Consider the following 20,626-nt stretch of genomic DNA (forward strand, 5'->3'; position numbering starts at 1 on the left):
AAAAGACCTAATAAAGGTAATTTCGGCCATATAAAGTGCCAGTTCGGCCACATTCATTTCAACTATAGTCACAGTGCCAGTTTGGCCAAAGTCATTTCGGCTATAGAGCCACTGAGTTCGTCCAAAGTTATTTCGGCTATAGTGCCAGTTCGACCAAAGTCATTTCGGCCAAACGGTAGTGCCAGTTCGGCCAAAGTCATTTCGGTCATACTGTTGTGCCAGTTCGGCCAAAGTCATTTCGGCCATACAGTAGTGCCAGTTCAGCCAAAGTCATTTCGGCCATACAGTAGTGCCAGTTAAGCCAAAGTCATTTCGGCCATACAGTAGTGCCAGTTCGGCCAAAGTCATTTCGGCCATACTGTAGTGCCAGTTCGGCCAAAGTCATTTCGGCCATACTGTAGTGCCAGTTCGGCCAAAGTCATTTCGGCTATAGTGCCATTAATTTCTGTTAGGCGGAACAGATATACGTTAACAGTTCGATCATACCATAAGGCAGCAACCATTTGAATTTCGGGGGGGGGGGGGGGGGGGGGTTCTCTGGACAAATTTTTTTTTACGCCTGTGGCGAAAAACAATCTATTTTTTTCGCGACAAGTCAAAAACATTTTTTTTCTTTCAATTTTAGCATTACATTTAGTGGCAGCTGAGGGTGAAACAAACAATTTTTTTTTCTCAGAATCAAAAACAAATTATTTTTTATTCTATTCTCTATTCTACCATATAGTGACCGCCTTCAACAAATTGAAGATTATGTCACAAGAGGAAACTTACAACAAGACATAGATTATAAACTGTACAATTTTTTAAAAATATGAAAAATTAAAAATATAAAATGTTTTGTATAATAAATTAAGATGTTGTAATTGAGTTAATATTGATGCTTTGAAATTGAAGATTTGAAAGAGTCTACTGAAGTGCAATTTACAATGTTGTCCGGTAGTTTGTTCCAGTCAGTGATAGTTCTTGGAAAATATGACTCTTTTCTGTACTGTGTTTTGCAGGATGGAATTTGGAAGCTGTTCGAATTAGTATGTCTTGTTTGTCTTTTTTTTTGGAATTAATTTATTTTGTTTAGGGATTGCAACCTTTTCGTGTTCAATTTTGTAGAGCATTACCAATCTGGAGTCTTTTCTTCTGTCAGAGAGACTGCGCCATTCAAGATGTTGTAACATGTTACCAACGCTTTAGGTGTTTCTGTATTTGTTGGTAACAAAACGCGCAGCCCTCCTTTGAACTTTTTCAATGCTATCTATGTCTTGTTGTAAGTATGGATCCCAAACAGAGCAAGCATACTCTAGTGATGGTCTTACTAGGGACTTATATGCTTGCTCTTTAATGGATGTTGAACTTATGTTCAGGTTCCTCCTTAGAAAGCCTAGTGTGCTATTAGCTTTCTTGCATATGTTGTTAATATGCACATCCCATTTAAGGTTTGAACTGATGGTGACCCCCAGATATTTTGCTGTTGTTACATGTTCTAAAGAATGATTGTGTAATGTGTAGTTAAATGTGATTGGTTTTTTATTTCTGGTGACTGAAATTACATTACACTTATCTGGGTGGAATGCCATTTTCCAGGTAGTTTCCCACGATGCCAGTTTGTCGAGATCTTTTTGTAGTGTTAATGCATCGGAGTTTGATTTTATTGCCAAATAAACTATTGTGTCGTCTGCAAATAAACGTACTGTAGATGTAAGACCAGTTGGAATATCATTAATATAGTACAAGAAAAGACTTGGTCCAAGAACTGACCCCTGTGGAACCCCTGACTCAACTGCAACATACTCAGATTTTTCCCCCTCTAGAACTACTGCCTGTTTGCGATTGCTAAGAAAATTTTGTATCCAGTAATTTAATTCCCCCTGTATCCCGTAATGATGAAGCTTATTAGTTAAAAAAGAATGTGAAACTTTATCGAATGCTTTAGAAAAATCCATGACCAAAATATCTGTTTGTTTACCATTTTCCATGTTTTCTCTCCAAAAACTGGAAATCAAATGGTTGCTGCCTAACCATCAACAGTACAACATCATGGACACCTTTATTGCTCATGCTGGATAAAAAAAAAACCTTTCAAATAATTTACATGGAACATTTTAACATTTTTATTTAACATTTTAAAAATCGAATTCGTAGTCCATCTTTTAGGTATTTTGAATTTGATGATGTCATTGATTTGTGTGCACAAAGGAAGTTACTTTCCTGTTTCTAAAAGTAGGAAGTTGAAAAGTTGAAATTAAAATGTTTTTAACAAGTCCTAAACAATGACTACAAAGAAAACACCAGAAGGTAAACACAGCAATTTCTTGCATAATTTATATCGAAACATCTGACTGTTTTGGACCGTGCACGAACTTCTATGATTTATTAGTGTGAATCACTTTCAGTTTTATCCCGAAAAATAATAACAACAATTCGAGTTTGTATCATATGTAGGACACGGAATCCCCTATTAAGGCTTACAAGTAACATAAAGTTTATTTTCATCAGGCATATGGTACTTGGTGTTCTCTTGAAGGTAATCGGTTTAAACAAGTGCATGCAATTTTGTTTTGATTTGTGACACTTCATATTTTGTTGCCATTGAACCATACTTCTACATGTACTTCCACCATTTTGCGGCCACCATCAATATTATTTTGCCACATTTGATGTGCATGTAAATGTTTTATGTAAAAATAAAGTGAAAAATTTGTGCTTAACATTCCATTAAACAGTAAAAGCATGAAGAGGGTGGTAAAAACATCCTTAACTTTGGTCTAAAACAATCAAGACTACATCTACCTGCACTGGTGGTATAGACGTATTTACACTTGTATGCAAATTTGTCCGCCATTACGTTAAATCACACAGGTTCCCGTAAACTTTGACATCATAATTTAGAATATTTGACATCAGAATTTAAAAGTGATTGTTGCTTGTATCAAAAGGTGATTCAGAGTCGATCTAAGGTCATTCAGAGGCAAGATACAGCTAAATACCAAAAGTGTAAATACGTTTATTAAGTGGTAGTGCGTAACAGTCACTTTTTCTTAGATAGAAAAATTTTGTCCTCATTTCCGTTCTGAAAATCAGTGCAAATTAACTATTTTTTAAAGAGTTATTTCACTTGAAATTGTAAATTATTTACTTTTAAATTGCATCAAACATGTTAAACGATTTCTCAAACCTTCATTTTTTGTAGGATTGTTATGAAACTTACATCAAAAGTTTATATCAATTATCTTGATAATGTAAAATGAGTTCGTAAATCATTGTTAGATCTATGATTTTTGCAGGAGTTATATTGTAGATCTCTTTGATTTGAAATGTACTTTATATTAAACAGCTGTTAACACTCTCACACCTACATTTTTTCGTAATTTTTTATGAGATTTACATGCATATCAAAGGCATATATAATCTGATAACATGTGTATCAGACAATTTTTAGAAGACTGCAAAAAGTTTGCAGTTGGATATTGGAATCATGTTGTGGGCGGCATCAGCGTCATTTGGAGACATTTGGTTTCTGGACAATAACTTAAGTATAAGCAAATAAAAATCTATGAAATTTAGACAAAAGTTGCCTCAAAATGAAGGTTGGAATTGATTTTGATAGTTACAGTCCTTACAGTCAAATGTTTGCACCTGTCCTAAGTCAGGAATCTGATGTACAGTAGTTGTCGTTTGTTTATGTAATATATATGTTTATGTAATATATACGTGTTTCTCGTTTCTCGTTTTGTTTATATAGATTAGACCATTGGTTTTCCCGTTTGAATGGTTTTACACTAGTAATTTTTGGGCTTTTATAGCTTGTTGTTCGGTGTGAGCCAAGGCTCCGTGTTGAAGGCTGTACTTTAACCTATAATGGTTTAATTTTTAAATTGTTATTTGGATGGAGAGTTGTCTCATTGGCACTCACACCACATCTTCCTATATCTACTTACAGTTGAGGGACTAGGCACCATAAATGTGCCCAAATAAGATTTTTTTTTGTTTCCAGACAATTACTTGTGAATTAGTATATACATGTATATGGGTTTCTTTGAAATTATACCACAAGTTTCCATACAATACCACAAAGGGATGGTAAAAATTGGCTTTGTGGGATTACCTGGTTCTGGCTCAAACTGTTTAGGAACTATTAGGGACAAAAAGGAGGGAAAACAAGCTGAGGGTGGACCGGTTAATAGACCACTTTCGAGTTCATCCGTCACCTGAAAAAACTCTTCAATTATATGCGCCTTTATCACCGTCATTTGTGCGTTTAGGGGCGTCGTCACTTCCTTCCAATGTTGAGCGAGTGGTTGGAAAACTATAATTCTATATTGTACGAATTATTCGGCAAATTGAATTCTAAAAATTGACAATCAACACTGCTGTCATTGGGGAATTGTCAGTAAGTACCTACAGAGCAACCATTATTTCTAGTTTATCCTGCACAAAGACGATCACTAAGACGCTTGATGAACGTAAATAGTGCAGGGATACAGGCGAGCCCCTCTATCTGGTAAATGACGTCATAAAGGCGTGCATAATTGACGAGTTTTTGCCGGTGACGGATGAACTCGAAAGTGGTCTATTGACGATTTACTTAAGAACAAAACATAATTTAAAAGCAGTGTAAGGGAGACAATTCAAGCACAACATTAACAATTACCTCCCTTACACTGCTTTTAAATTATGTTTATAGAAATCACTGTGTATTATGTTGGTGTGATCGATTTTGTCATGACAAGTTAGAAAATCTTTGTTTTGTTTACATTTTATCAATGTGTACTTCAATCTAAACATAATTAATGTTTTAAGAAATGATTTGGTCATAGGTTGATGATTAGTGAAGTCTCATTATTTCCCAAAACGAGAATGCTTACTTGAAACATGTGCAAATACTTGTCAGAGAAGTTGGCACTTGTCTCACTCGATAATGATTCTATATTCATTGCAACTCTTTTTATAATAGAAGGCCACTGTGTGTGCGTAATAGGTATAGCTGTTTCAATAAATGGCATTGAAATCTCTCATCGAATATATGTTATTTTTCTATGTTTTATTCCAAAAAGAAGTGTTGTGTACAGTGTATAACTGACCACATAAATTCTTCTGTAAGGTGCATACAGTAGTTAAGTGAATATACGGTATATTGCTTTTTTGTTTTAATTACCCAAATGTTTCTTCATCTAAGGAAGGTTTATGATTGGTAACTATTACTTTGCTCTGTATTAGCTTTCATTCTGATAAAACATGTAAATAGCTCGACAACTGTATCAAAATTGAAAGTTGGTGGTGACCATTATAATTCTGTTCCATATTTACAAATGTATTTAAAGAGTTGTCAACAGCCAGTGGCGGATATAATTGGGGTTTTTTTGGTGAAAATTTTTGTTGCATACATGTATATAGGGAATCACTGGAGCAGGCCCTCTCTTAGCTATAGGCAGTCAGTGGGCCCCCACCTATGAAAATTTCTGGAACTGCCACTGGAGGCTACATGTTGCTCTCCTCCAAGCATGAAACTTACAGAATGTTGTTAGTCCCTGGTGGGAGAAATTTTTGAAAGTTGATTTGAAATTATTATATTTTTTATTGAAATTAGTAAAAGCATTTGCAGTAATGTTATTTTTTGTAAAAAAAAACATGTTATTTTCAAAATACCTGTTTAGGCATTTGCTTGGATTTAACTAAATAAATATATTCCTGTAGATATCATACAATGTAGCTATTCCAGATAGATTCCTTGTGTCAAAATAAAATTAGATAATTTCATACATGTAGTAAATTTGTTGGGAAAAATTTGAAAAATAAAATTTTAACAAAAATTCTCTTTTTGTGAAAAAGAAAATTAAATTTTTAGAAATATTTTTCAAGTCTGTATTGCAAAGAAAAAAATCTGCAAAAGTAATGAATAAATGCACGGCTGGAACATAGTTTTGTACTAACAAGGAATTATTTGAATCTGGAATAATTTTGAACTCTGGAAAATTGATGAGAAATTTATGATGAAAACTTACCCAACTAAATAGGGTTAGCCATATGCATGCATGCATGACTAAGGGTGGTTAGTTAGTTCATACTGAAATGATAGTGAAAGTAAAATTAACTAGGCTAACCCTATAATTTAGTTAGGTTACTCATCTTGAGATGAAAATGTGCATAAAATTAGTATTTTTGTTGAAATTTGGAAAAAGATAAATATCTAAAAGAATAACCTTAATATTTTAATTGTATAAAGTTTGCTTTTTAAGTATCGTGTTGAGTCTTGACATGGTAAAAATCAGAAATTTCCCTTTACTTAAATCTTGTTTATACAGATTATGCAGTCCACATACTTTAAAAAAAGATATTTAGAAGTTGTAATAATGAGGAAGTTATTTTTCTTGTATACATAATACTTTTGTAGTAGAACTAGTGAGGCTCTTCAGATTAGAAGCAGTGATAATTACCCCATCAAAGTTTTCATAAGGAAGGAGATTTTGTTATGGCCTTACTTTAACACTTCACAAGTTTTCATGGATGGTATAAATGCAACATCTTGCATGTCTTTTACATGTTATTAGCAATATGTGCCAAACTATTTTAGGGTTTGTCTGAAAGTATTAAAAAGTCATGTATATATTGTATACTAAAAAAAATAAAAATTCTGTCTGACCAAATGATTTTTTGTCTGAAGATCCATCAGACAGAGTTTGGGATACACTGTAATGTATAATAAAACATATTTAAACAATTTTGTATCAATTTTTAAATCTCTGAAGACAATTCATGTCTGATTTTCTTTTGATTCTGACTTAAGGATACATGTATACCTGTATATTGATCAAGATGATACTTGTCATTACTTAGTCATTGATGTAACAGATGTTTAATTTGTTTATCTTTTGTAGGTCACAAATAACAAAGGCCATAGGAATGTATCAATGTTTACCTGTAAGTCATGTGTACATACAAATACAATTGTTTAAGATACATGTGTCTACTGGGTTAATTAACAGACAGTTACATCATATACGTAACTCTTTTCTCTTTCCAGTTCAAAGTGATTTGGCTTGTAGAATTTGTTTATGTATAGAAATATAAGCATTTTGGAGAAAATTATTATAAAAACTGAAATATTTGGACGCCCACTAAAAAGTCCCTAGCAAAATGCACCTTTGATCTGTGTTTTATTGTTTATCATAGAAAATCAACACCTTTTGATTAAGGTGGGGTAACTATAAAAATGCTTCAGGTTAAATATTCATACATATCAACATGATAAAGATAGAAAATCACTCATTTAAATCAATATCTGGGAGATCAGACTGATAATGACACTTTCTTTATTTCTTGTGTTTCAAGGAAGAGCATATCTGTAATTGTATAAAATAGAAGCAAGTCAACACTTTCTTCAGGAAATATTTGGTAGAATTACAATGTATGTTTCTGTTTCTTTTGAAAATTCTAAAAATGAATATTTATCAATTGCTGAATTAATCATTATAAATACCAGACTATTTCCTGTGCATGATTTATTTTGTTTTTTAAGCTATTGATATCAGATTTTAACTCAAATTTCACTTTCAAGTTAAGTAAAATGAAGGGTTATATTGATAATTATTGAAGAAATTGTACTGCTTTTACTTAACATAATGTAACCTTATTCTATGATTTATTCTATTTTATAGGAATAAAGAAAAGATGAATAACCCAATCCATAGACAGAGGATTACCAAATCTGGCTGGTTACGTAAACAAGGGGGTATGGTCAGAACATGGCATAGACGATGGTTCTGTTTAAATGGGGACTGTTTGTTTTACTTCACAAAAGAAGATGACCTACGACCTCAAGGATCTATTTTCTTACCTGGAAACAGAATTGCTGAGATTCAATGGACACCAGATGATTCAGATAAATACCTGTTTGAAATTTGTCCAGGTAATAACAACAAAAATCTAAATTAAGGAGAGGCATGCTCTAATATAAGCATTTGTGGCTGGTCTAATTGAGTTAATTCGCTTTTATTGTTCTTTTATAGATACAAAATATATTATGTTGATCTATGAATATAGTGTATACATTTCTTTTTGTTCATTCATAATTAAAACATTGTTTTTTATGGTTATCACTTCATATAAAATGTATAAGTAATCATAGAAGAATATACTTCATGGATTTTAGTTACAGTTTTGATTGCTATTGCTGCCTAATACTGTTATCTCACCTTTGACAAATTTGTGGTAGGCCAGCATCGGTATACTGTATTACTGTCTTACAGCATCAAACACTGCATTTATAATATGGTTATTACCTCAATATCTTATGCCCACTTTTACCATTAATGACAAACGTTTGTATTGAAGTAGTTTATGATTGGACCTTATCAGCCAAACATTGTCTCATGACTATGATGACCTGTTTCAGTGGCACTGACTAACATTTGTATTGAAGTAGTTTATGATTGGACCTTATCAGCCAGACAGAGTCACATGACCTGCTTCAGTGGTGCGGACAAACATTTGTATTGAAGTAGTTTATGATTGGACCTTATTGTATATGGCCTTGGCCTCAAGTTAATGCTCAAGTAGTCTGGTTTAGCTTTTCGGGTAGGGTCTTATCTATTACTCGGTAATTATATAATCATACATGGTATATAAGCAATCTTAGTTTATAAATTGATTGTGAGTAGTCATATTTGGTGTTGACTTCACATTCACACTCAAGCGAGTATGAATATTTACAGTAACTATATTATTAACTGGCTGTTTCTGTATTGGCACTGGTATAGATTCAAGGTTTGCTGTATTGTCCTCGAGACCCGTAGGGTCGAGCGCCAATACAGCTGACCGAGAATCTATACCAGTGCCAATACAGAAACAGCCAGTTCATTACACTTTTATTAAATGATTATAAGAGAATTAAAAACCGGAAGTGAACGTCCCGTATTAGCCCATGGGCCAATACAGCTTTTTTCACGCTTTTTTCTGTATTGGCCCTGATTTTTCCGTTTCAAAACTTTAAGACGTTACAAAACATTGCACATCATTTAACCTGTTTATTTTTGTTAATTTAAAAAATATTATACAAATGTTTTTATGCATAACGATACTTCCAAAGTTAAGTAATGGCGTAAGAAAATTGAATACCGGAAGTGAACGTCCACCTGTATTAGCCCTAGGGCTACTTTTTTCCCGCTTTTTTCTGTATTGGCCCTGTTTTTTTCCGTATTGGCCCTGTTCGAAGAGCAATATTAAATCTTGATTTATATCGACAGTGGAACGTTTTTAGTATTGCACATGCTGATTTATCCGTATTAGGGCTTATTTGCTCATATCATTTAATAATATAGGGTTATTGCATGAATATTGGGGAATATTGTTCCGAGTAAATATAATATTGCACAAGCTTGCGAGTGCAATATATGTTCTACGAGAGACAAAATTCCCCAATATTCATGCAATAACCCTTTTTGTCGAGCCTTCGACTTTAGTTGAAAAAGCGAGACATAGCGATCCTACATTCCGTCGGCGTCAACAAATATTCACTCTGTGGTTCAAATTTTTGAAATTTTAATAACATTCTTAAACTAAACTGGATTTCTACCAAACTTGGACAGAAGCTTGTTTATGTTCATAACATAGTGTGCAGAAGTAAATTTTGTGAAAATAGAATTCCATTTTTTCCGTATTTTACTTATAAATGGACTTAGTTTTTCTGCCAAGAAACATTACATTCACTCTGGTTAAATTTTTTGAAATTTTAATAACTTTCTTAAACTATACTGTATTTGTACCAAACTTATACAGAAGCTTGTTTATGATCATAAGATAGTATCAAGAAGGAAACTAAAATTCCATTTTTTCCATATTACATTTAAAATGGACTTAGTTTTTCTGCCAGGAAACAACATTCACTCTGTGGTTAAAGTTTTTGAAATTTTAATAACTTTCTTAAAACTATCCTGGGTTTGTACCAAACTTAGACAATAGCTTGTTTATGATCATAACATAGTATCCAGAAGTAAATTTTGTTAACAAATAAATCCATTTTTTTGTGCATTTTACTTTTAAATGGACTTAGATTTTCTGCAAGAAAACAACGCATTCACTCTGTGGTTAAAGTTTTAAAAATTTTAATAACTTACTTATACTATTTTGGACCTGGACAGAAGCTTGTTTATGATCAAAAGCTAGTATCTATAAGAAAATTTTGTAAAAAATTTTGTACCTGTGTATCTGTATTTTTCTTATAAATGGACTTAGTTTTTCTTCCAGTTTACGTTACAGACAGTCTGCAGTTAAAGTTTTCAAAACATATTGTATTTTTACCAAACTTGGACAGAAGCTTCTTAGAATCATAAGATAGTATCAAGAGGAATATTTTTATTGATTTTATTCCTCTTTTGTTGAGCCTGCAATTAACAGCATAAGTAGGCGAGACACTGGGTTCTGCGGAACCCTTAAGAATTTAATTGTATAGCAATATAATATTTGAAAGCAAAAATTGGTTTAAACAGATTTAAACGTTGATGACGTCATGAATTTTGAAGATTTATTGCACTAGTGCAATATTAGAATTTAATTCACGCTAACTTTTGGTTACATTCTGTGGGAAATATTATATTGCTATACAATAAATATAATTATATATGATATCATAGGTCAATATTTGATATGTGAATTGGTTACATGGACTATCTGAAATAAATCACATTGTCATAGCATCAATTTCATGCATCAACCTATTTCTTAGTATCTAGGTCTGATAGGTCAACATTATTTGGTGTACCTGAAAAGTTTTAACCGAGTTTCTGAAAACTGGAGAAAACTTCCTATATTGACAATCTTATGTTTTGCTATTCAGGAGTTATGGTCCTCGATAGATTGGAAAATAAGCATAGAATGTAACAGGTCAAAACATTCTATAAGACCTCTCTAAATACAAAAACCAAGTTTGCTGTCATTTTAACAGCTCATTCCTTGTTTTATTTGGCTTCGGTGGCTTCCATAAAGTGCCCTTAACTAACTGGTAGAACAAGTTACATAGAAGGTGTAATTTTTCTGATGAAAATTACCCAGAAATTTTGTTTTCATGCTTATTCACAGACTTACACAGATTTAACATTTTGAGTTCGAAAAGATGTTTAACTTCATTTTAAAACAGCATGTGATCTTATATAACATTATGACCATGTAAACTGATTTATTTATACATCTCTTTGAATATATTTCTCTGATTTTCAATAAGATAGGTTTTAGATATTTATCTTTTTTTGCGGTCTAATTGACATTTTTAATTTCTTATTATTGAAAGTTAACTGTTTTTTCAGTGACATGTGTTACAATTGCAGTATAAACAAACATGTATTTTTGGTAGAAAAAAGTCTTTACTAGAAATTTTCAAAATAGTTACGGGTAATTTGATATTACATGTATTGCTATCTCAGATGATGTGGAGCAACTTGGCAAATTTTGTTATTGTGTGAATATATCTTACACATAATATAACTTTAGCCTAGTTTCTATATAGGTGTCAGTAGGAGTAGTTTTTCACCAAGGACCAATTCTCTTTAGTTTCCATTTCATGCCTAAAAGTATCAATTGGAAAATGATGGTCAATGTCATGAACAGCTAAAGAGATGAAAAACGAAATTGATTTTTATTAACGCATATCAAGTGTAGTAGCAGAATTGCTTCTTGGCCATATATTTGATAGGGTAACTTGACCCAGATTCATAAAGTAAACAAAAAACATCAGATAATGATAAGGTGTTAAAACCTATAACTTTTCAGATGCAGAGTTGTGTAAGTATATCACAATAATTTGTTTGTTCTGCTTATACTGTTAATAGATTGTGTCTTTTTACTCATGATAATATTGCACAGGTGATGATTTTCTTGTTTTTGGCTAGTAATTTACGCTGATTTATTTCAGCAGTTGTTTACTAGCACTAACACACACAACTTCTAAGAAACACTTCTCTGATAACTTTGTGTAATAAAAATGTTAGCATTATACATGTTATATACATACATGACTTTGAATAGCTTGTCTCTATATGCATTGTAATTTCTTTAGTGCTATATTGGCTTGTCTGCTTTACTATGGAATACTATACTAGTAATAGCCATATGAAGATCTTTGATGTAGCCTGCTTTAATTTGAAATGCTATAAATCTTCTGACTTGATTTACAAAAATATGATAAATGTTATTCCAAGATAACAAACTATTGCTGATTTCATTTGAACTAATTAATTTAAAAGACAGCTAATATATGGTAATAGATACAGTTATCATGGTTACTAATATTTCTTGTAATTCTTTCCTCGTCAATGAATTAAATATAATTTATATCAAAGTTTAACCCATTAATTCTTTGAATTTGTATCAATGTATACTGTTACACATGGATGTGACACATGTATGTTGCACACTTTAGTAATGGTCACAGGTAGACACTATTGTCAAAAAATGTTTTTATATTAATTTGTGAGATTATCTTACAATCAAGCATATATGACATGTATGATATTTAAAGCATCTAAAATATACATGAATTAGTTTCTTTTTATTCACTTACTTGTACATTTTTTAATTGATTTGTGTACAAGTTGCAGTGATCTTATATAAGTATGAACTTCCTATATAACGGGATGTCCTCCCAAACAGTATGACCTACATAACCTTAGAGTTGCATTAACTTGTTTATGAAGATATAAAAAACATATTTATGGGACATTTCTAGATACACTTAAATTTAAACCTTATATCAAAGAAAGTAGGCTTAAACGTATGTATTGTTATGCGTTTACTTTTCTACATTGGCTAGAGGTATAGGGGGAGGGTTGAGATCTCATAAACATGTTTAACCCCGCCACATTGTTGCGCCTGTCCCAAGTCAGGAGCCTCTAGTCTTTGTTAGTCTTGTGTTATTTTAATTTTAGTTTCTTGTGTACAATTTGGAAATTAGTATGGCGTTTATCATCACTGAAATAGTATATATTTGTTTAGGGGCCAGCTGAAGGACGCCTCCGGGTGCGGGAATTTCTCGTTACATTGAAGACCTGTTGGTGACCTTCTGCTGTTGTTTTTTCTATGGTCGGGTTGTTGTCTCTTTGATACATTCCCCATTTCCATTCTCAATTTTATTAAAACACATTTGTTTATTGATACATGTTGCAAGTTTTATATATTGATATACATTGTACTGATGTTCCTTCTCAGCATCATTGTCTTTGCACCTTTATTTTCATGTTAAAAAAAGGGATAAATTAACTTGTTAAGGAAACACCAGTTTAGAAAGGAGCTAGCATTAAGACAATTGAAGAAGCTCTAATGAAAATATGGTAAGCAAAGGTCAGGGAATGAAATTAAGGACATTCAATTTTCATACAAATTGGCTTTACTGGTACCTATCAAATCACATTCGCAGCTAATATTACCGACACGTTGAAAAACCAAAACATAACAAGATAGAAACACGAAACATATATTCTAAAATCAGCTGACCAAAAGTGGGGTTGATGTCTTGCACTGTAAATGAGAAAGGATTTATACTATAGGGTCAGAACTTAAACCATCGGTCAGTCAATTTAGTAGATTTCTGACAAGGCTCTTTATTTTTTTCAAAGTCATAGCTTTATTAACCTTGATTAAAATCACATTACTACCAAATGAAAGTTTTACATACACAAATCATCATAAATAAAAATGCATATCAGAAACAAAAGCAGTGTTAACTCTTGTTTGTTTGAGTTTGTTATGTTCACATTGTTTGCACTAGTTAATAAAGAAGATCAAGACTTTTGATTATAATAAATTTCAGGTAAAACTCAGGTTAGAACAGCACCAAGTGAAGTTTTCCAACTCTGTGCTGGTAATAATGAAGAAAGACAGCAATGGATGAAAGCTATACGAAAAGTCATTTACTCTGATATTGGAGGAGGTATGTAATAATCTCAGTCCAAGATGAAAAAGTTATCAGAAACATTTGTTTACAGTGAAATGATCATAGTTTTGTGTTTTGGTAAATTTTGTTTTCCAAACTGCAATCTTTATAATAACATTTACAGTACCAGTTTTACATCTCTAGATGCCAATTAGATAATTAATACTTATTTGCCAATTTGCAATGAAAAATAACTTTTCTGGTTGAAGACATTTGCCAATCAACACCAGGGTATATGTTCAACTGTTAATTACTGTGGTCAATATGCTATAAAATCTGTTAGTAACTTACTAAAGGTCAGCAGTTTTCACTCTGCTTTTTCTCTTCAAATTATCCATCCAACAATGAAAAAAGCAAACTTACACATGTTACAACTAATGTGGCAGTTTGGTGTAAGAATACTAACAATTGAAACTATAAAAAGAAGATGTGGTATGATTGCCAATGAGAAAAACTCACTGTCCACAAGAGACCAAAACGACACAGACATTAACAACTATAGGTCACCTCACTGTACGGCCTTTAACAATGAGCAAAGCCCATACCGCATAGTCAGTTATAAAAGGCCCTGATATGACAATTTAAAACAATTCAAACGAGAAAACTAATGGCCTTATTTATATAAAAAAATGAAGTGGCTATTTTAAAAAACTGACTATTTTGTAGCAATATTTGGTCAGAGTATAGATGAGACAATGATGTATGAACAGAGAATGAAGAGATCTATTCCATACTTGATTGAACAGAGTGTAGAATTCTTAACACAATATGGTCTAGAGGTGGAAGGTATTTTCAGGTAATCAGCAATGTTATAGAATTGAAAATATTTGTACATTAAAACTATTTAAAATCTTAGTACCAATAGAACTGATAAGATAATGTTAATGTTCAATCTTCTGCAATGTTGTTTTCATGTTCTTCATTTCCTCAATCTGAAACCAAAGATGGTTGCAAAAGTTATTGTAGTTGTATATACACTTAGTGTACAAATAACTGATCAACTCTTATAGATTAAGATGCATTCTAGTTTATAGATATAGGAAGATGTGGTGTGAGTGCCAATGAGACAACTCTCCATCCAAATAACAATTTAAAAATTAAACCATTATAGGTTAAAGTACGGCCTTCAACACGGAGCCTTGGCTCACACCGAACAACAAGCTATAAAGGGCCCCAAAATTACTAGTGTAAAACCATTCAAACAGGAAAACCAACGGTCTAATCTATATAAACAAAACAAGGAACGAGAAACACGTATATATTACATAAACTAACGACAACTACTGTACATCATATTCCTGACTTAGGACAGGTGCAAACATTTGCAGCGGGATTAAACGTTTTAATTGGCCCAAACCTTCTCCCTTTTTCTGAAACAATAGCATAACATCACAACATAGAAAAACATACGATAAAATATCAATTGGCAGACTTAACTCAATCAAAAAACGTATGATTACACAATACACAAAAAGCCAGGGTTTAGATGATCTGCTATGAACCCTGAGTACTCACTTGTGGCACAATACAAATATATATTGTATGCCACTCAATGACAGCTGATCTGCAATTTCTGGATTGTTCAAATCTTACTCTAATGTCACTTGCTCTTTTATGAGTGAGTTAATCCATGCAAATGACATCATTGAATAATTGATTCTGACTGTGACATTGGAACATTATCACTGTACGAGAAAAACTGCATGAATGTGAAAGTTATGTAAAGATCTTAATGTCCATTCTCAATTTTATATCATGATACTAAATTTTTGAAAGCCTATTTTCTTAATAAAATAAAGTTTATTAACTTTATTTAGAAGTTTACAAGTATATAAAAAACAATTAAAATCCTTTATAATATTTATCTACATAAATCTTTAGTTCTAATTGACAGCCTAAGTAAATGATGATAAAGATTATAAATGTATGTTAAAGTTATGAATATATTACAGATTACCGGGAAGAACAACATTAATAAAGGAGTTAAAAGACAGATTTGATAGTGCTGAAAGAATTGTGTTTGATATATCAGATCATGATGTACATTCAGTGGCATCCCTGTTAAAAATGTACTTCAGAGAACTTCCAGAATCCATAATACCGTCATCATATTATCAGCGATTGATGAACGTTGCCATGAATTTTCAGGATGCTAAAGAAACCGAGAAAAAGGCAGCAGCTGTTGCGAATGCAGCTGATGCATTATCAGGCCTACCAGACGATAATTACGTTATTGTTAAATATTTATGTGAATTTTTATGTAAAGTGGGAGAAAAATCACACATCAATAAAATGACAACTTTAAATCTTGCAACAGTTTTTGGACCCAACATAATACGTAATGTAATTGAAGCAGATAGTCCTGAACTTATGATGGCTACTGCTGATTTAACTCAACAGTTATGTTTCTTGTTGATAAGTAATTGTTCGGAGATATTTGTTGAAAAAAAGGAAGAAGAGAAATCGGAAGAGACAAAACCTGAAGTTCCTGTTGAAAATTTGTTAGATTTTTCTGAAAAACCTGAGTCTGAGGATGAAATTAAGCCTCTTCCTCGACTTTCTCTGAGAAATAATCATGCAGGATCAAGAGGCTCATCTCTTCTTACCTCTGTTACAGAAGAGCTTGAAAAAAGGAAAGATAATAATATATTACAACCTCTTTTTCCATCTTGTAGGAATTCAAATAAACAAAATACTAGTGGGATGGATTTGTTAGATTTCACAGAGCCTGTCAAAAAAGAATCTGACAATAATAATATTATATCACCTTCTGATCCCCCTAAACAGAAACCCATTCCACCAGCTAGACGGAAGAAGAAAAGTCCAAATGGGGGTGATGATCTATCCCCTACTTCCCCATTGTCTCGAACCAATAGTACTGATAAAACAGAGTCGGAAGCAATGCAAGATCTCAAAACTCTAAATGAACAATTTAAAACAGAATTAGAAAGCACTCGGAAAGAATATGAGGCAAAAATTCAGGACCTTAAAACCAATTACAATGGCAAAATAAATGTGTTGCGTACAAACAGTGCAAATAGTGAAAAAATATACAAAGATAGAATTCAGGCAATTAACCAGCAACATTCAAATCAGATGGAAGAATTAAGAAAGGAACTTGAAAAAGAAAGATTAGATAGAAATGGTGCTGTGGCAAAAGTGATGAAGTTACAGACAGAACTTAATCGCTATCACCTTCAGTATGGACAACTTCATAGTCCAACTTAATATTGTGTCACAGATTCTGTATTATACTTTTTGTTTGTAAGGAGATATTCTCTTGAACATACTACACATAGTAAGATGTTCTCTCCTATAAGTCCTTCTACAAAAAATTGTTTCACGGATCAGGCTCCCATTTTAATATGAGTCTCATTGTAAAAATTATGTCCTGTTTTTTTGTTTGGGAATCTAAAAACCCTCTAAGACTGAATTTGTAAAGGTTAAGAAAGAGTGTTGACTTGTGAGGAACTATGTTAAACTTTTTTTTTATCTTTCATTAGAAGCTTTTGTAGATCCCTGAGTAATCAATTTTATGAGACCTTAAAATATGCCAACATTACATTTTGTGTACCTTATCAACATTCTTTATTTGTTATATACATGCAAGTAAACAAAAAATATTTAAAAAAAAAATACTCTAGTAACAGCGAAACCAATATATAAGGGAAGATAGAAGTCCATCTGTTAGACTTACTAGTGCAATAATGTATTAATTTTCTACATTTATGTCTATAATATAGGGTTATTGCATGAATATTGTCCCGAGTAGAATTTTATATTGCACCAGCTTGTGAGTGCAATATATGTTCTATGAGGGACAATATTCATGCAATAACCCTTTTATTGTATAGCAATATAACATTTGAAATTAAAAATTGGTTTAAACTAAGATTTTGTTGATGACGTCATAAACTTTGATGATTTATTGCACTAGCAATAAAGGAATTTATTGGACGCTTACTTATGATTACTTTCTGTATGTTCTGAGGGAAATATTATATTGCTATGCAATAATATGTAATTTTATAGTGACCATCTCTTCTTTTTCCCAATAGGTTTTGGAAAGATATAGCAATTTGGTCCTATTGATTTAACTTTCTACTATTACAGAATTGATTGTTGTGCCTGAAGGTAGCTTTAAGGCAATCCGGATCATTGGTGCTGAATAGGTGTGATATGTTTGTAATACTTTTTCTACGATTAGATATTTCTCCCAATAGTTGATTATCTAAGTTATAGTTGTATATGTTACATTTAATTTTGTTTTATTTTTATGATTATTTTCTGCTTATAAACATCTATTTGAGTTTAAATTAATATGTTATTTAAATATTAAATCGTATACTTTTCATCTAGATTATATGATATTGTCAGACATTTCCAGTATATTTTCAAACAAAGTTAATTGTTTATCAAAGTAAAATTTGGATAGTTAAAAAACTAAGGATTTTTTATACAATCTGATTTATTGATTATTGCTTTCTAAAGGTCCAGTTGCAAACATTTCATTCATTATCTGGACATTATCTATACATTATCTATAATCTGTTTTGAATTGGATTTCTGTAAGTATTGTATAACTGATTATTATTCAATATTTGTTTTATCCTTTTTATCGTATTCATCCTCACTTTGCATGAAATATTTGTCTTTGGATGCTATTGGAAAGCAAACAACAGTCTGTCAGATAACTTTTTTTCATTTGTCATTTTTATCAGAACAGATTTCAGATCCTATATAATTATCAGATATCATGCCCCTGAAATTATAATGTTTAATTTCAAGGAAAATGGAAAACTTTAAAGAGAATTGGATATTTGGAGATTAAATGACTCTCATGCATCATGTGTGAGATTGATTGGGTGGTTTCCTCAGGAAATCATGTTTCAATTCAAAAAATATTTGATGCAAAACAGCCCCATAAAAACTTCCTTGTGAAAACATGTTCATTTGTATGCGTTAACAAACCCTTAGAAGAGGAAATCACAGTGGAAGGATCTGCTACTGTATAGCTAGTTTATTACTATTGTATAGTAAAAATGTATTTTGAAATTTTAAATAATTTTTCAATTAGTTTTTTACGAATGATGTGCAATTAAATCTGATTAAAGTTCCTTCTAATTTGTTGGAAAGTAATGACTCTTCAATCTTTTTTTATGCAGCAGTAACTTAATGATGTAACTTAAAAAGAGTGGACAATTCATAGGAAATACTGACTTATTACACACTTACAACAAGGATACATTTATTATCCTCTACCTTGATCAACTGATGATATAGTTTGGCTAGGTATTTACACATTGATTTGTTTTAATTTATTTACTTGAGAGTCTTGAACAAAGTTATTTTCTACATATTTTTCAGAGCTTTTTTCTTCTTCTTCAAATATTGGCTAGGAAAATTGCAGAAAGTTAGAATAATTGCTCATATAGAATTCTTTTTTATCTTTACACATTACGGTTTATAACATGTGTTAAAGGATAATTTTGTTTGTAAATATCCTAGTTTATATTTCACTGCTATTAGTTAATGATTTAATTTTGGATGTAACGCGTCTTCTGATTGGCTGATGTCTATTGTTATGAGTCCATAGACATAATTAAGTCATGTGACCGTGACATCATCAATGTTTTATCATGGTTTTCTACAGTTTAAAATGGAATTTAGAATTAAATTATAAGAAATGACTGTATTTATTTTTCTGTCTATTTGAAATAACATAAAAAATGTGGTGCACACTGTTAAATAACCCGCTACGCCCGTTATTCAGTGTGCACCACATTTTTTATGTTATTTCATCATAGACAGAAAAAAAATTACAGTCATTCCTTAATAAAAGTTTGTATTATGTATTATGATTGAAATGGTTGATTCCAAGAAAAAATAAATCTTTTTTTGCACTGTTAAAATAGATTTCAATATATTTTAAATTTCAGAATGTGTTTGAATACATGGTATACCTGATCAAAGTATTTGTTAGTCTTATGTTACATTATTTTATAATTCTGTAAAAGCCAAGAGCATTGACAAATAATATTACAAATTTATGAATATGCTATAAGTTATTCTGTTATTTCATATTGCATTGGGCAAAATGATTGGCCATTCCAGTTAAATAGGGTAAATCACTTTTCATATACATGTATGAGAAAACAAACAAAACTATAGATGAACTTTACAATAAAACTAGGGATATTTTTTTCCAAAATCCATAAAAGTAAATGTATTCTTTGTGAGTAACCATACAAAAAAATGATCTCATTTATTTAGACAACTTTTTTGGAAATAGTTATGATATTATAAATATAATGAAACAAGTTGGAAAGGCAAAAGTTTTAAGCACTGAAATTCCCCCTTGATAATATTGTATGTATTTACAATGATATAATCATAGCAGGAGGTCATTCACAAGAACAATTATTTTTCTATCATACTCACATATTTTACCAGACTATATTTATATACTGAATTTTGTCTCATTTTATTTTATACTATATATACATTTCTATGATTTTCTAGAGAGAGATTTATTATGTTAATTATATTTTATAATTTTGGAGAACAAACACATAACTTTTCATGATAATTTTGTTTAAAATATTAAAAGAGAATAAGGTCAATTTTATTTTTCTATAACTTTAATAAATGTAGCTGTTATTGAGTGCCTTTCATTTGTAATAAGCATAGTGTACACAAATATTTACAGTTTTG

General features: G+C 31.4%; 1 protein-coding gene across 5 annotated transcripts; it reads left to right on the forward strand.

The window, feature by feature from the left end:
- Window positions 1-2,173: 2,173 nt before the first annotated feature.
- Window positions 2,174-19,461, forward strand: LOC134725626 (rho GTPase-activating protein 24-like). Of its 5 annotated transcripts, XM_063589591.1 has the most exons (7): window positions 2,174-2,289; window positions 6,870-6,912; window positions 7,650-7,900; window positions 11,755-11,766; window positions 13,790-13,909; window positions 14,579-14,708; window positions 15,865-19,460. In XM_063589591.1, the coding sequence occupies exons 3-7, from the start codon at window positions 7,663-7,665 to the stop codon at window positions 17,138-17,140; spliced, it is 1,776 nt and encodes a 591-aa protein (XP_063445661.1). In that variant the 5' UTR covers window positions 2,174-2,289; window positions 6,870-6,912; window positions 7,650-7,662; the 3' UTR covers window positions 17,141-19,460. The 5 variants fall into 5 exon arrangements, with proteins under 5 accessions (XP_063445661.1, XP_063445662.1, XP_063445663.1 ...); XM_063589592.1 differs by lacking the exon at window positions 6,870-6,912 and having other exon boundaries at window positions 15,865-19,461; XM_063589593.1 differs by lacking the exon at window positions 11,755-11,766 and having other exon boundaries at window positions 15,865-19,459.
- Window positions 19,462-20,626: the final 1,165 nt, after the last annotated feature.

The sequence above is a fragment of the Mytilus trossulus genome, chromosome 7 (assembly GCF_036588685.1).
Source record: "Mytilus trossulus isolate FHL-02 chromosome 7, PNRI_Mtr1.1.1.hap1, whole genome shotgun sequence".
NCBI lineage: Eukaryota > Metazoa > Mollusca > Bivalvia > Mytilida > Mytilidae > Mytilus > Mytilus trossulus.

Coding starts and splice junctions, on each gene's coding strand:
- LOC134725626 (XM_063589589.1), top strand. Junction 13,910..14,578: donor TTACTCTGATATTGGAGGAG/GTATGTAATAAT, acceptor ACTATTTTGTAG/CAATATTTGGTCAGAGTATA. Junction 14,709..15,864: donor GAGGTGGAAGGTATTTTCAG/GTAATCAGCAAT, acceptor AATATATTACAG/ATTACCGGGAAGAACAACAT.